The following is a 15,730-nucleotide window of genomic DNA, read 5'->3' on the forward strand; positions in this document are numbered from 1 at the left end:
TCCCTCTTTTCTTTGGCTTCTTTCAAGCTCTTCAAAGTGATCTTTGATATATTTGATATATTTTATTCTCCAAACTAGAATTGACTAGTTGTTACAGAGACTTTATGTCCCCAAAGACTAAATTTTCTACTTTTTACAGAGAAAGCTTGTTGACTTCTGCTCTGACTTCTGCTCTAAAGAATATAAGACTTTAAGACTAGCAAGTATAGAGGGCAGCCACATCCTTCAGGGATAAATATCCAAATAAGGAATAAGCATGTAAAAGGCTGCCTTCCCCCAAAGCAGAGTAAAGTCTTACTGGAGAGAGTGTGGCTATGTCTCAGTGGATGACCATATTAAGCCACTTGCAGAGATTTTGATGGAGGTTAAATGGAGTTTCTGGGTAGAGAACCTTGCTACAGGGTAAGCACCATTGGTGTTCTGCATACCAGCTGGCAGCAGTTCTGCAGAAAGAAAAGGAAATAACTGGAATCAGAACAGGGATGTGAAGCACCTTGCTGCCTGCAGCCTTATAAGCCCCTCCACTGCCCTCTATTGATAAAGCCTAACTTAACTCCAGCTGGCAGAAGAAAACTGCTTACATATACAGCTCTAGCATCTCAAATTAGAGTTAAAAGAGTGGATTTAGAGCTAAGAGGCAATAATGAGATAACTGGCACAAATACATAGTGCATATGCAGATTTCTCTAATTCATTTGGTTTCTATATGTAATTTAGCACCATGCATTGCATTTATCTCAAAACTTGATTCTACTTTAAAGAGTTGCCTACATTTTAAAAAATTGTCTTTCATTACATTGACATTTTTACATTGACATTTCTTGAAGAGTCTAGACCTGTTATTTTGCAGAATATCTCTCACTATGGATTTATTTTTTGTTTGCTCATGATTAGATTCAGGTTAAACACTTTTGGCAGGAAATTACATAGTTATAATATTGTGTCAATGGAACATCACAAAGCACATTGTATAAATTTGTCTCATTACTAGTGATAGTAAGTTAGTAAGTTTGATCATGGGTTAACATTATGACCAACAGACGTGTTCATTTTCCTGTTGTAATTAATAAGTACTCAATTGAATGATATTTTAAGAACATGCAATGTCTTTGTTTCCCCCAAAACAACTTCAATTTAGTATCTATTGATAATTCTTGGTTGAATCCATTATTGTAATAGTTGTGAAATGGCAATTGTTGTGGGCTTTTATTCCCTTTATAATGAATTGGTAATGGGAACTGAAAAGTCTGGCACAAACTGGATTGCAGGCCATGTTCATGAAAATGACAGTCTTCTTTCAGTTCTGATCCAGGCACTTGTCTCTGGATTTCCTACCACTTCACCTGTCTCCCAAGTCTCGGGAAAACAGTGTATAGGCCTGGTTTCACTTTCCATCCTTAACATGATGTTTATAAATAAGAATATGTGTGATTATGATATTTCAGTGGATCTTGAGTTTCTCGTTATATAAAGAAATTTTAAAAAACATATATTTTAGTTTGAAAGAACCTAAAACTTTTACAATTTAATTACCCAACCTAGGAACCAAAAGCAATTTGTTTATTTGCTAATGCATTTGTTAACAATTTATTTATTTAGGAAATGTTCTTAGAACTACTATAATTCTTTGTCATTCTCCAGCCTTCTTTCTTGAACATTGTCAATAATAGTTCAATTGATATTTTGCTAAGACCACACTCTCTTGTGTTAAGTTTATCATAATATGTATCCATTTAATCCTGATAATGTTTTTAGCAGCTACATGATTCATATTGCATAATTAAAAGGCAGCATCTCTGGTTGCATGGTAATGTCGAGTATCACTATGGAGACTTTAAATCCACATTTTTTGCCCACTAATTTCCAATGAATGATTTTTTTTAAGAAAAAAAAATCTAGCCAAAAGGAGAGCATGATCACATTTTATAAACTTCAAACTTAAATTGTGTTTGTCTTGTTTTCAAAATTGATTGTGTGCCTTCTGGAAAATAATATTAAAAACAAACTGATAGTTTTAAAAAGAGGAATTGAAGACTAAAAGGGAGGAATTGAAAGTTTTTCCCTTTTGATTACTTTGGTATTTTAGTTCAGGGATATAAAGTATAATAAACTGGACTGAAATGAAATTCTATATTCTATTTCTTGGTCTTACGTCACTTACTACCTTTGCTTCAAATAACACAAGGAGTTTTGTTTGTTCAGTTGGTTGTTTTTTGTGTTTTTTTGTAATACTCAATTCTTAATGAATATTTTTTATTATAATATAAGTAAAATATATTTTGTGTTAGGAATTGCTTTTAATAATATTTTGATATCCTATAGGTAAAACCTTCTTTAAAAATTTGATAATATATAGGGTAGAGAAGAATTCTTGAAAAGACTCACCCGAGGTGAAGTGGCTAATGGAATGATGATTCAGGTAATCCTAATTTGGTTTCAATATTTTCTTCTTCCTTTAATTTGCATTGTACTTAGCATTTTAAATTTGCCTGTAATGAGGCATCTTTTCACTACTTGGTTTGCAAGCCAGCAGTTTTCTCTCCTTAGCTGATGACAGTTGCCCTCTGTGTACGACTAGCAGTATCTGATCATGCATAAAGAAACTGACCTCCCATACACATATCTTATTTTGTGGCTTAATGGGAATTTCTGCCAGTCTAGTAAAAGGGCAGTGAGATCTTATTCCTAAGTGTCTCTTTAGTTTGCTTTGTGATGATGTTATGCTTTCTTTACTTTTAGTGCCTTTCAATTGAATTTCTTTATTTAACACTTAAAGAAAAATATACTATGATATTTCTACATAAGATTTTGAAATTAAATTATTTTAGCTAGCAAAATCAATTTTAATTTTTTTTAATTTTTATCTACCACCTGCATATTCTCTGGAACCAAGGTTGAGTGTTTTGATCTTTGGCATGTTTCTAGAATGCCTCTTTCAGAAATATGTAAATACTTGAAATTATAAAAATAAAATCAAGAGGCAAAACATTTTATAAACTTATTTGAGGTTATCTGCACCTCTGGTCTTCTTTGAAATAAACACAAATTGTGATTTTTTTTCTGTTAGAAAATTTGGCATTTCCTTTTTTTTTTAATATTTATTTATTCATGAGAGACACAGAGAGAGAGGGGCAGAGACACAGGCAGAGGGAGAAGCAGGCTACATGCAGGGAGCCCAATGTGGGACTTGATCCCCGGACTACAGGATCATGTCCTGGGCCAAAGGCAGATGTTCAACCACTGAGCCACCTAGGCGTCCCAAATTTGGCATTTGCAAACATATAAAAGCACTGTCTCTCTCTACTTCTATATATTGAAAATGCCAAATGCTTCTTCTCTCTATGAATATATATGTTCAGTAATTCCATAATCTTCTAGCCCTTTCTGCTTAATAATGTATCATTAACTTCTTATTCATTGATTTCATTGGATCTTAGATTACAGGAATTACATATATATCAATATTTGTTGTTAGTGTGCTTTTTAGCCTTATTATTTTCCAGCACTTACTTAAGAATGTTTGATTTTTATTGTCTATATTAAATTTTTTCTCACATTTTTCTAGTAATAACTATGCATTATTTAAAGATGCTATATTCAGACTTACTGCTTTTTATGGTGGCATAACTTTTTTTAAATTTTCAAAAAACAAACATTACTGCCTGATTTACGATTGAGACTCAATAATTTTTTTATTTTTAAATTTTTAATTCCAGTTAGTTAACATACAGTAAAATATTAGCTTCAGGTGTACAATATAGTGATTCAGCAAGTCTGTATATCACCTTGTGCTCATCACAAGTACACTCCTTAATCCCCATGTTTAGGTAATTAATAACTGAATGAATTATTTAAAATATTTTCTGGCAGAAAAAACTCTATTCTATTCAAGAAGAACAGATACTTGAGAGGAGGGAGCTTTTGGAAAAGAGAGTAACGTATGCTCTGGCATTGGCAGAGCTAGAGACACCTCTGCTTAAACTAGAAGAAGATGCTGTAAGAATCAGAACTACTCACAAAGAACATTCTGATGTAAGCATTTATAATTCATCCAGAAGCTTATTTCCAGGAATATTTAGGTCAACAAATCATGTATGTGATTTTACATTTTTACTTGGAATATTATGATTTTATATAGGAAGCCATAAAAGCATGAACAAAATGTATATTTTATGACCAGACACTATTAGTGATTGCCCACTATGTTAAATTTAATTCAAAGTGTTCCTGCTTATTAAGAAAATGTTAAAACTGTGTTTCCTCAAATATAAAATATATGCATCTTGATATTTTTATAGTAAATATTCGATGTATGTAGAAGAAGTTAAGACACGTAGGATGAAAAATAAAGCAAATATCGATAAAGTATTTTCAAAACAACAAGTTTATGGCAGTAACTGATATTACTAGCCCTTCCCAAAGAAAAATTTAGTAGAAAAATATGTATGCATCATGTCATTAGTCTTTTGGAAAAGTAGAGGGTGTGGTAAGAGTTATATATTCTTGTCCTTAGATGCAGGGAGGACATACATATATTCATTTGAGCCATTTTGGCAACAGGATTTTTCTTTGTGAATGATGATGTAACTTTATAATCTTAGTTTTCAGTAATTTTCAGGATTTTTTTAATTAAAAAAACTTCATGATTTATAAAATGTTCCCATTATGAAAGTTTATTTTGATCTTCAAAACCTCCCTATGAAATAGCCATGGCAAGTTTATCCGTATCATAGACTGCAGAAAACTTGGGCCTAAATGCATGAAGCAACTCGTACAAGGGCATAAAACATGGCAACAACAAATTCTGAGTATACTACTGCACTCAAGATTCTTAATTGCTTATCCTAGAGCTCATGTAATGAATATATAACCAGTACTAACACCTAGTGAGATAAATGATTTTAATAATGGGTCCTCCTTACATTAGTGATGGAAATTTATTAATTGCTTCAAAAGGTTCAGTATAATCATCTGAGTATAATGAATTCCTGAAAAGATTAATGACTTTTATTCCCCCTTATTTTATAATAGCCATTGTTTTATCTCATCTTATAGTTCAGTAATCTATTTTTGTTTTTATTATATTTTAATAGTTTATAAATTGTAAGAACTATCAACTTAACACAAACTTGAAAATAATAGATTTTTATGTATTTTTGGTAATGATTACTGACAATTTGTATTTGGAGTTTTAATTTTGGTTAAGATATTTTAAATATCATATTAAAAACTTAGTTGTTATGTGAGTTTGTTAATTTTTGTTACTTAGCTAAAATTGACTAGACATTGGTTTTCTCAAGTAATTCAAATGGAATATTGGGATGTGGATATCATAATATATTTTTATAATTCATGTGTGGTGGTCCTTTTCCTTTATACCAAAATATATTTTGTTATTAATAAAATAGTTACTTGGGAGCCATTTGGTCTAAGCCAGGGTAATTGGATTATAAATGCTGCTCATGTTAATTTCTAAATGTCTTCTAGATGTTAAATGATATAACTGAGAGGAGAGACTATGTTAAAAGAAATGTGGAAAGAACAAAGAAAAAATTGCGAAGAAAGGGGAAGAAAACACGTGATGCAATAACAGAAACTGGGGTAAAAATTTAATATAAAAAACAATTATGGATTTTCAGCTTCTTTATGTCAATGAAAACTGCTCAAGCAAATTTATTTTAGGTGGATGCCTCTCATTTCTAATTGGTTGCACTAAGTAGTTTCTATAACATACACTCATGCACACACACAGTTTCTCTGTCTTCATTTTTTTCTCTCTTACAGTGCTTTTTCCATTGTACTAGTACGTCCTCCTGTTAATCTCTCCTACTAAATAGAGGTAGGAATTTGTATTGTATTAAATAGAATTATGTTTCTACAGATGAGACCCAGTGTACAGACGGAAACATCTATCAATATCCGACATCTCAGTTTTACCCTCAATCTCGTGTATCGGCAACATGAACAAATGGTCATATATCAAAGAACTCAGAGCTTTTTCCAAGATAGAAATATTTGCTCCCTGAAAGTCCTCATCTCTAATATTCTGCTTTTAAAGAATCATTGGATATGAGGAAGTGGAGATAGTCCATTGTCTTTAACTTGCTATCCTCTGGATATATTTTAAAGTTTATACCAATTAGATTTGTTGGTGGACAGCATGTAGGCTATGAGATAGAGGTATAATCATATCATTTTTAAAAAGTTTGCTCTGTACTAGGCCACAAAAAAATATAAAAATTATCAAGGAAAATAATAACAGGAACAGATACTGATATTTTGCATGTTCTCTATATACGAGACATTATTTTAAGTGCTCAGACATATTAACTCATTTCAACTTCATAATTACTCTATGGAGATTGTAATATTATTATCCCCATTCTACAGTTGAAGAATCTAATGCCTTGTTTTTGAATTAATTTGTTCAGTTTCACACAGTTCGTTAATGGTGGAGTTGAGATTCACTAAATCTGGCACTGTCATTAGAGTCTGTGCTCTTAACCATTCCATTATTCTGATGAGATCATACAGGTTACTTTCGTTGGATACAATGAAGCAAAATCAGACTCAATAACAAAAAAATAGAGCAAAAAGAGAACAGATTACTTGAAATATTTTTTGAATTATATTTTTTCATTATTTGTTTCTATGTTGTTTTAGAAGCATAAATTATTGATAAATGACTGATGATAAACTACAGGAAAATTTATGGAACAGGCCAAGGTAATACTTTAGTGTTACCAATAAATTATTTTGGTGAGAAAAACTTAAAGTGCTTAGCATATCTATAAGGAGAAAAAGAAGATAAAAACAGCCACAGAAAAATTAAAAGAGACATAATTATATATTAGTAAAAGAAAGAATGCTATTTTGCATAAAATTTTGTTTTAAAATTTAGATGATAGGGGATCCCTGGGTGGCTCAGCAGTTTGGTGCCTGCCTTCTGCTCAGGGCGTGATCCTGGAGTCCTGGGATCGAGTCCCATATCGGGCTCCCTGCAAGGAGCCTGCTTCTCCCTCTGCCTATATCTCTGCCTCTCTCTCTCTCTGTGTCTCTCATGTATAAATAAATAAAATTTTTAAAAAAGTAAAATAAAATAAAATTTAGATGAGGTATATAATTTATTTATAAAATACAAGTAATGAAAAATTAATAAAGAGGGAAAATCACAATAAGAGTAGAATGATAATTATGGAATAAATGTAATTTGTCTGTACTCTACCACTAGCCACAAGAACAAGCGTAGGGCCACCTAGGTGGGTCAGTCGTTTAAGCCTCTGACTCTTGATCTCAGCTCAGGTCATGATCTCAGGGTTTTGAGATCGAGCCCCACATCAGGCTCTGTGTGGGGCATGGAGCCAACTTGAGATTCTCTATCTCCCTCTTCTTCTGCCCCTCTCCCCTAGCTTGGACATGTGCATACTTTTTGCAAACCAAAGATATCATGGAATATTGCAAACCAAAGATATCATGGAATATTGCTATGTGTTTGTGGAATTGCAGGTAGTTTGGTATGACCAGAGAGTAGGGCACCTATTATAAGAGTGAAAAGAGATGACTCTAGTGAGATGGATGATACACAGATGAAGAAATGCCTCATGCACCATACTGTTGAACCCCAAACTGTTATAATGTTAAACATCATTAATAGAATTTACTAACGGTTTTTATGCTGATAGATGTACAAGCCATGCTGTAGGCCCCATTTCTGTCTTCTAAGAATTTAAGACAAATAATTTTTAAGACAGATACTTTTATCTTTTACTGTGGCTAAGCATTTCAATCATGGGCCAAGCTAAACATGAATTACTGAATTTTTACTATTTTTAATCCTAATTTAAATCTTAGGCATAGATTCTAAACTTATTTAGATAATAAAAATAAATATATTAAATCTTAAATAAAAATTAAAAATATAATTTGAAATAAATCGTTCAGAATCTGAATATAATCTGTATTACCTAAATCTTTTTAAATATGTGACTTAAAAGTTTTGAAGATAAGGAAATGATGGAAAATGTTGTATACTAAAACATTAATTAACTGCTAATTCAGATTTTTAGATTCTTTCAGGTCTTGACATGAAAGTATTCTTGGTTTGGAAAGCCTTCAAATTATTGAAGCCTGTGTCCCCCAGGCTAGAGAAAAAATAAGCCAAATAGTTGCCGATTATAAAAGTACTGTTTTATGCCTTTCTTCCCATTTGCTCTGGTGGCATTTCAGCATTTATCAAAAGACTTACAAATGGCTCTGGCGGGGGAGGTCCCCAAACTTTTACTCAATAGAGACGTGTAGCTTTGTACTCCTGATTGACATGCAACATTTAACAGCTTCTCTTTAGACTCATCTCATTATAGTGAAGTTTCTGATATTTTTGATGCCATGGAAGGGGATATGCTATCCATATTTATCAGAGGTCACTGATGGTACCTATTACAGTTCCAAAATGCCATTTTTTTGCTTTTCATTCCTGTCTGCAGGAAGTGTGTGTCTCTTTCTTTCCTTTAGTATAGAGTCTTCTGACACCAGATTCAGCACCACTGAATTGGCAGGTATGCTCTAAGTTGTTGATACCATTGCTTCTGATGTCTTCTCAGTTTTCTGTGAGATCTTCATTCAAGATTAAGGTGTGAATTATGGAATCTGACTCAAAAGTCAAGTTTAGTGATAGCATTGCTGTACTCAGAGTTGCCTATCTTCTTTAACTCCTACCTACTTACTTTATTCCATACTTGTACCTCTTCACACTTTTTAGGGGGTGTTGACTTTTCTCTCAGTAATAATATAATATAACCAGCAGTTATATTATATAATATAACCAGCAGGCTGGTCACATTGAAGGATCTTAGTCAGCCATTTTTCAGCTACACTCAGGTATTAAAAACAAACAAACAAAAACAAACCGACAATCTTCATTTATCAGTAGACTGATTCCAGAACTTTCAGAAAAAGAAAGAAATGGAGAGTATGAAAATCCAAATAGAGTATCCAGTGTTGAAAGTCATAGACAAATATATATATATATTAGATTTTATTTATTTATTCATGAGAGACAGCGAGAGAAAGAGAGGCAGAGAGAGACACAGGCAGAGGGAGAAGCAGCAGGCTCCATGCAGTGAACCCGACGCGGGACAGGATCCCAGGTGTCCAGGATCATGCCCTGGGCTGAAGGCAGTGCTAAACTGCTGAGCCACCAGTGCTGCCCTAGGAGATTTTTATAGAAAAATAAATATAAAAGATTAGCCTTTCTTAGTAAAGTCTATAAGAGTAGTGAAAGAATAAGGGAGCATATGGGGGAAAAGGGAAGAAAATGGGAGCAGAGAAAGCAGCTGAAATCAGCTGGGAGAGTAGTACTAATTAGAAGCAATGCCAGATGTGGGGAACAACATTCAGTAAGTCAGTCATCCAGTCAGTAAATTATTCAGTCAATATAAATATCAGCAGTCATGAAGGGATCATGCAAAAAATAGATGCAAAATCAAATCTTCGGTCTGGAATTGTACAGGCCAGCCTTGGAAAAGTGTATGGGTTTTAAATGTCAACTTCTTTTGTTTGAAAAATCAGGACAATGTATATCCTTGCCCACCTTCAATGTACAAGTTTGAAAAACAGCAACCACATGTTTATTTTGAAAGGACATGCCTTGGGATCCCTGGGTGGCGCAGAGGTTTAGCGCCTGCCTTTGGCCCAGGGCGCGATCGCCCGGCTCCCCGGGCATGGAGCCTGCTTCTCCCTCTGCCTATGTCTCTGCCTCTCTCTCTCATTCTGTGTGACTATCATAAATAAATAAAAATTAAAAAAAAAAAAGAAAGGACATGCCTTTAAGATGTGCATGTACTGGGGTATGTGAAGGAGGAGACAGTGCAGAGGAGAGGGAGAAAAGGGAGACTAAGGAGAGAGACTAACTATATAGTTAGTTGTACGTAATCTTTTAGAAGATCTTATCAGATGTAACTATGGAGAAGAGAAAGAACATAAACCTAAGTTGTTACTTACACTGATAAGAAGATACTATATGCTTTTTTATTATTCACATGGCCAAATGTAATTATGTCCTTAAATTGCAAGGATTTGAAAATTCTAGTATTTATAATAAAACATCTTTGAATTTATTTTCCAGGAAAAATGCTCAATAATTTTCAAAGAAATAGAGACCACTAAAAGTAAAACAATGATTTATCATGCAAAAATAGTTCAATTGAATAAGAACTTAAAAGAAAAAGAGAAAGAAAAGGATATTTTTGCTCAGACACTTGAGAGTTTAAAGTAAGTACTTAAATTTTATCAAAGTAATTAAAATATTAGATGTTCAACGTATTATCTATAAAAGAAATAAGACCAAATTTCTTTAAGGTTTATTCTTAATTGTTCCCACTAATTTCAGTATTTCTCACTCACATGACATGATTAATAATACATAGTTTTTCACCCAACCTTTTTAGTAAGTTTTGAAGTAAGCCTTTAGAAATAGTCTGCAAAATCTCATGTAATTTGTTCATATTTATTGTCTTCAGAAACCTCTTATTCAGTTCCTTTATTAGCCAGGGGCATACCTGACAAGGGTTTTAGTAAGGTTTTTCACTCTCCATAAACCCTCACTTAGAATTTACATACTCTTCCTTTATGGCTTTTTGGTTCTTTTTTTTTTTTTTTAAAGATTGTATTTATTTATTCATGAGAGACACAGAGGAGAGCAGAGAGAAAAGCAGGCTCCCTGCAGGGAGCCTGATGTGGGACTCGAATCCAGGATCCTGGGATCATGACCTGAGCCAAAGGCAGATGCTCAACCACTGAGCCACTCAAGTGCCCCCTTTTTGGTTCTTATTCTCTATTTTGTAATACATTGAGAACAGAGCTTGGAGGACTTCTAGAAGATATACAGTGTTCACATTTAGGAATTATAGTTTGATTTAAATAAGGCTAACGCAGCATTAGCAAAATCATAGCACTTGAGGGATAAAATGTCAGAAAAACAGTTATGCACAACTTGATTATCTTATACTATGATAAAATGAAGTCAGTGCACTCAATAAGGATTTATTTAGCTGTTACTACTATAGGGTAAAAACTTATGTTCAAATGATCATACAGCTTTATCTAAAAACACAAAATCATATTCAGTGTATCATGTAAATAATCAAGGAATTATGTTTACTTCGAAAGATATTTATTCATGTTATTTAACATCTGTAAGAATATTTTGAGATTCAGTGGTATAAATCTAAGATTATATAATTCACATTAAACTTATAAAGATTTAGTTTAGGAGCTAGTGAATTTCTTTTCTTCAGAATTCTTATCATTTCAGTTCTAATATTTTCTTCTATTCTGTGGCTAGATTATATTGCCTTTGGAACAAGAGTGGTTATCGTGTCCCAGTGAATCAGTTCCGTCTCCCAACTTGACAAAACTGCCTTCTCACAGGAAAAAGAGAAATAGAATAGCTGATGCTGTGACAATGTTTATAGATCTTTTAATTAACAATGATGATGGATAATGTCAAATAATATTTAAAGTTACCGTTGATTGACTTCCTAATGTACCAAGCACCTTGTGGGCAATCTGTGTACCTTATATTATCCAATTCTCACAGCAAATTTTTAAATTATGTAATAACATCCTCATATGAATACTGAGGAAATACAAGCTCAGGGAAATTAAATGATTGTCATTGTACAGCTAATCAGTGGTAGAACCAGCTCCAGTGTAGGTCCATCTTGTTCCAAAGTGTGTACTTCTGCAACTGTGCACATGGACTTCCTAAATGAGAATTGGAAAGGAAGATTATTGCAAATAAACTGTGTTAGTAATAATCTACTGGTATTTTCAATAGGTGATTGTATCAAGTTAATCATTATTTATTGAGAGTGTGTCTAGTGCCAGACACCAAGAAGGACAGAAACAACAAATGGGAAGGTGTAACTTCAAGTATCTAAAGATAATTTTAGAAATACAAACTTACATATGCAAAGCTATTAAAATATGGGGTTCAGAATAATAGCTGTTCTTGACTCTAATCTTTACAATTGTAAAAGAATTTAAACCATGACCCATAGGACTTCAGAATTTTTTCTTTTTAGGAAAAAGAAAGAGAAAGGAAAGAGATGAGAAAGGAAACACTATTTTCTTTTCTTTCTTTCTTTCTTTCTTTCTTTCTTTCTTTCTTTCTTTCTTTTTTTTTTAGGAAACACTATTTTCATGCAGAGATATGCATATATAGTCTATATAATGTATGTGTGGGTACATATATATAATTAACTAATAAAAATGCCGTATTGAATGTAATCCAATATCAAAATGCTTAGCATAGTGAACAAAATATATGTGGTCAAGATACAATGATAGCAGGGAGCAACTATGAGCAACTTTTTTTGGCTCTGGCCATACTAGCTCTTCCCCATGTGAATTTCATGGTTTTCACGGTTTCCTAATATTGATACTAGTGAATATCTATATAGGATACCACATAAGAATTTTGGATGTTTTGGTATGAGTGATGAAGTGGAAAAAAACATGGGTAACACAGATTAAAGGGAAGACCTTATTCTATTTGCTTTTGGTTTTGTTTTTTTTTTTTTTAGAATTTTTATTTTATTTTATTTGTATTTTTTTATTGGAGTTCGATTTGCCAACATATAGCATAACACCCAGTGCTCATCCTGTCAAGTGCCCCCCTCAGTGCCCGTCAGCCAGTCACCCCTACCCCCCCGCCCACCTCCCTTCCCCTACCCCTTGTTCATTTCCCAGAGTTAGGAGTCTCTCATGATCTGTCACCCTCACTGATATTTCCCACTCATTTTCTCTCCTTTCCCTTTATTCCCTTTCACTATTTTTTATATTCCTCAAGTGAATGAGACTATATAATGTTTGTCCTTCTTCGATTGACTTACTTCACTCAGCATAATACCCTCCAGTACCACCTACATCAAAGCAAATGGTGGGTATTTGTCGTTTCTAATGGCTGAGTAATATTCCATTGTATACATAGACCACAGCTTCTTTATCCATTCATCTTTCAATGGGCACCTTCCACAGTTTGGCTATTGTGGACATTGCTGCTATGAACATTGGGGTGCAGGTTTCTCAGTGTTTCCCAGCATCTGTATCTTTGGGGTAAATCCCCAACAGTTCAGTTGCTGGGTCTTAGGGTAGTTCTGTTTTTAACATTTTGAGGAACCTCCACACAGTTTTCCAGAGTGGCTGCACCAGTTCACATTCCCACCAACAGTGCAAGAGGGTTCCCCTTTCTCCGCATCCTCCCCAACATTTTTTGTTTCCTGTCTTGTTAATTATCACCATTCTCACTGGTGTGAGGTGGTATCTCATTGTGGTTTTGATGTGTATTTCCCTGATGGCCAGTGATGTGGAGCATTTTCTCAAGTGCTTGTTGGCCATGTCTGTGTCTTCCTCTGTGAGATTTCTGTTCATGTCTTTTGCCCATTTCATGATTGGATTGTTTCTTTGCTGTTGAGTTTAATAAATTTAATGTTTTTTTATAGATCTTGGATACTAGCCCTTTATCTGATATGTCATTGGCAAATATCTTCTCCCATTCTATGGGTTGTCTTTTAGTTTTTGACCTTGTTCTATTTGAAAGGAGAGGCTCACATCTAAAAATGTGAACAAAATAATTGTTCTCAAATTTCAAATTTCTGGTAACAGCCATAGTAGAGAAAGAGAGGGCAGCCCAGGTGGCTCAGCGGTTTAGTGTTGCCTTTGGCCCAGGGCGTGATCCTGGAGACCTGGGATCGAGTCCCACGTCGGGCTTCCTGGATGGAGCCTGCTTCTCCCTCTGCCTGTGTCTCTGCCTCTCTCTGTGTGTGTCTCTCATGAGTGAATAAATAAAATCTTTAAAAAAAAAAGTAGTAGCCATCCTTTAAAAAAAAAAGATTATTTAGTGTTGAGCTGCTGAATCAGAGTAAGACAAAACTGGACTTGCATTCTGGTTCTGTATTTACTAGTGAGCTTATATAAGCTAATCATGGTGAAGTTTAGTTTCCTCATCTGTAAATCACTGTAATTATTATTCTTTTATAAGGTTGTTGTTGTATTAAATGAGATATTATATTCAAAGCACTTTAACATTTCAGCTTCTCAAAAACTTTAGTCCTGCTGCCTTTTTAGCTAACTGCAAATGATTCACTTTTCTATACCAGCAAAGATAAAAACAAATATGGGTAACATAAAACTGTGGTGAGCTTTTACAGCTCTGTTTATTCTGCATTCTGTGTTAGTGATCAACTCTGGCAATTATTTCTTAAGTGTATTTGTTTTCAGTGTTGTTTTAACCACTTTTTGATGTTTTTTTTCTACTAGTGTTGTTCCTTATTTTAAATAAAAATCATTTAACCTCTGTGTCAGAATATACTTAGTTACAGATGCCAAAATATACACACACATGCACATGCACACATAAACAAATATTAACACAACAGCTTGAACTAAACCATAGGGAAATGTGTCATCTTATATAATAGGGACTCTTGGGTAGAGTAAGCTGCAGAGTTGGTTGATTTAGCAGCTCAAAATTAGGTACTCATTTTTTTCTCTTTCCACTATGTCCATTGATATAAAGCTTGAAAACATGACCTTCACATTTAGTAGATGTTGAGCCTTTTCTACATAGAATTAGGTCCTTGTCTTTCATCTTACTAGGCTAAATTAATATGTATGTTCACTCCTAAATAATTAGCCACTTGCTAGTTGGCTCAATCTGTTTAGAATGTATTGTTGGTGTTATATGCTGCATGGAGGAGGGGTTCTTTTAGAATGACAACAAAATAGAAGCATGCTGGGTAGGCAACCAAGAGAATATACTAAATTTCTCCAGAGATTTCCTTCCAACTGGATCATTTAGAAGTAGCTCTGTGGAGGTAGATCTATAGAAAGGATTAGGGAATTTTTCCCAAACCCCTTCAGTTCTAAGACTTTGCAATATTGACTCTTTTAAAATGTATCACAAATGTATTTTAAAAAATAAAATAGGAATTGATTAGTGTCAAATACATTTGTTTCTTTGTAGGAACCAATTTGTAACTATGAGATACAAAAAGGAACATGCTCAAGCTGTGTTTGATCATCTTGTAAGTGAGAAAAAAATCTATGAAGAGAGACTTTATGAGGAAGAGCAGAGGTATCGAACAAACATTACCATGAGGCAAAAAACTCTGGCAGATATTAAAGTGAGTATTATTTTTGGACTGTCTTAGAATGAAAGAAATACAGTGATAGTCCAACTAGCAGCTAGTTTGAGGCACCCACTTTTCATCTTAAAGTAGCAAAGATGTTTAAATGTTAAAAGTAAATCTCTTAGCATAATAAGCATGTCACTTCTTATTTTTTCTTATAAGTAAATATAGTCTTCACACACTATATTGTACTTTTTGGTGCATCTTACATGCACTCTCATTTTGTTGTTACAGACCTTCCTTGACTTGTGAGGAAGTTATATTCCAGTAAACTAATTGGGAGTTGAAAATATTGTCAAAATGCATTTAATATACTTAACATACCCAGCATCATAGCTTAGCCTAGCCTACCCTAAATGTGCTCAGAACACTTACATTAGCCTGCTATTGGGCAAAATCATCTAACACAAAGCCTATATTATAATAAAGTGTTGAATATTTCATATAATTTATTGACTTCTGAGCTGAAAGTGAAAAACAGAATAGTGTGAGTACAGGATGGTTTTAAGTATATCAGTTGTTTACCCTCATGATCACAC

At 33.6% G+C, this 15,730-nt stretch overlaps 1 protein-coding gene across 1 annotated transcript in view; it reads left to right on the plus strand.

Annotated features, from left to right (window-relative positions):
• CCDC178 (coiled-coil domain containing 178) overlaps window positions 1-15,730 on the plus strand; it is a 374,243-nt gene that overhangs the window by 108,817 nt on the left and 249,696 nt on the right. Inside the window, exons 13-17 of the mRNA XM_055323597.1 lie at window positions 2,357-2,419; window positions 3,871-4,032; window positions 5,488-5,601; window positions 10,124-10,269; window positions 15,026-15,185. Coding sequence (XP_055179572.1) covers window positions 2,357-2,419; window positions 3,871-4,032; window positions 5,488-5,601; window positions 10,124-10,269; window positions 15,026-15,185 — 645 coding nt within the window. The remainder of the gene's footprint in view (window positions 1-2,356; window positions 2,420-3,870; window positions 4,033-5,487; window positions 5,602-10,123; window positions 10,270-15,025; window positions 15,186-15,730) is intronic.

The sequence above is a fragment of the Nyctereutes procyonoides genome, unplaced genomic scaffold (assembly GCF_905146905.1).
Source record: "Nyctereutes procyonoides isolate TBG_1078 unplaced genomic scaffold, NYPRO_anot_genome, whole genome shotgun sequence".
Lineage (NCBI taxonomy): Eukaryota > Metazoa > Chordata > Mammalia > Carnivora > Canidae > Nyctereutes > Nyctereutes procyonoides.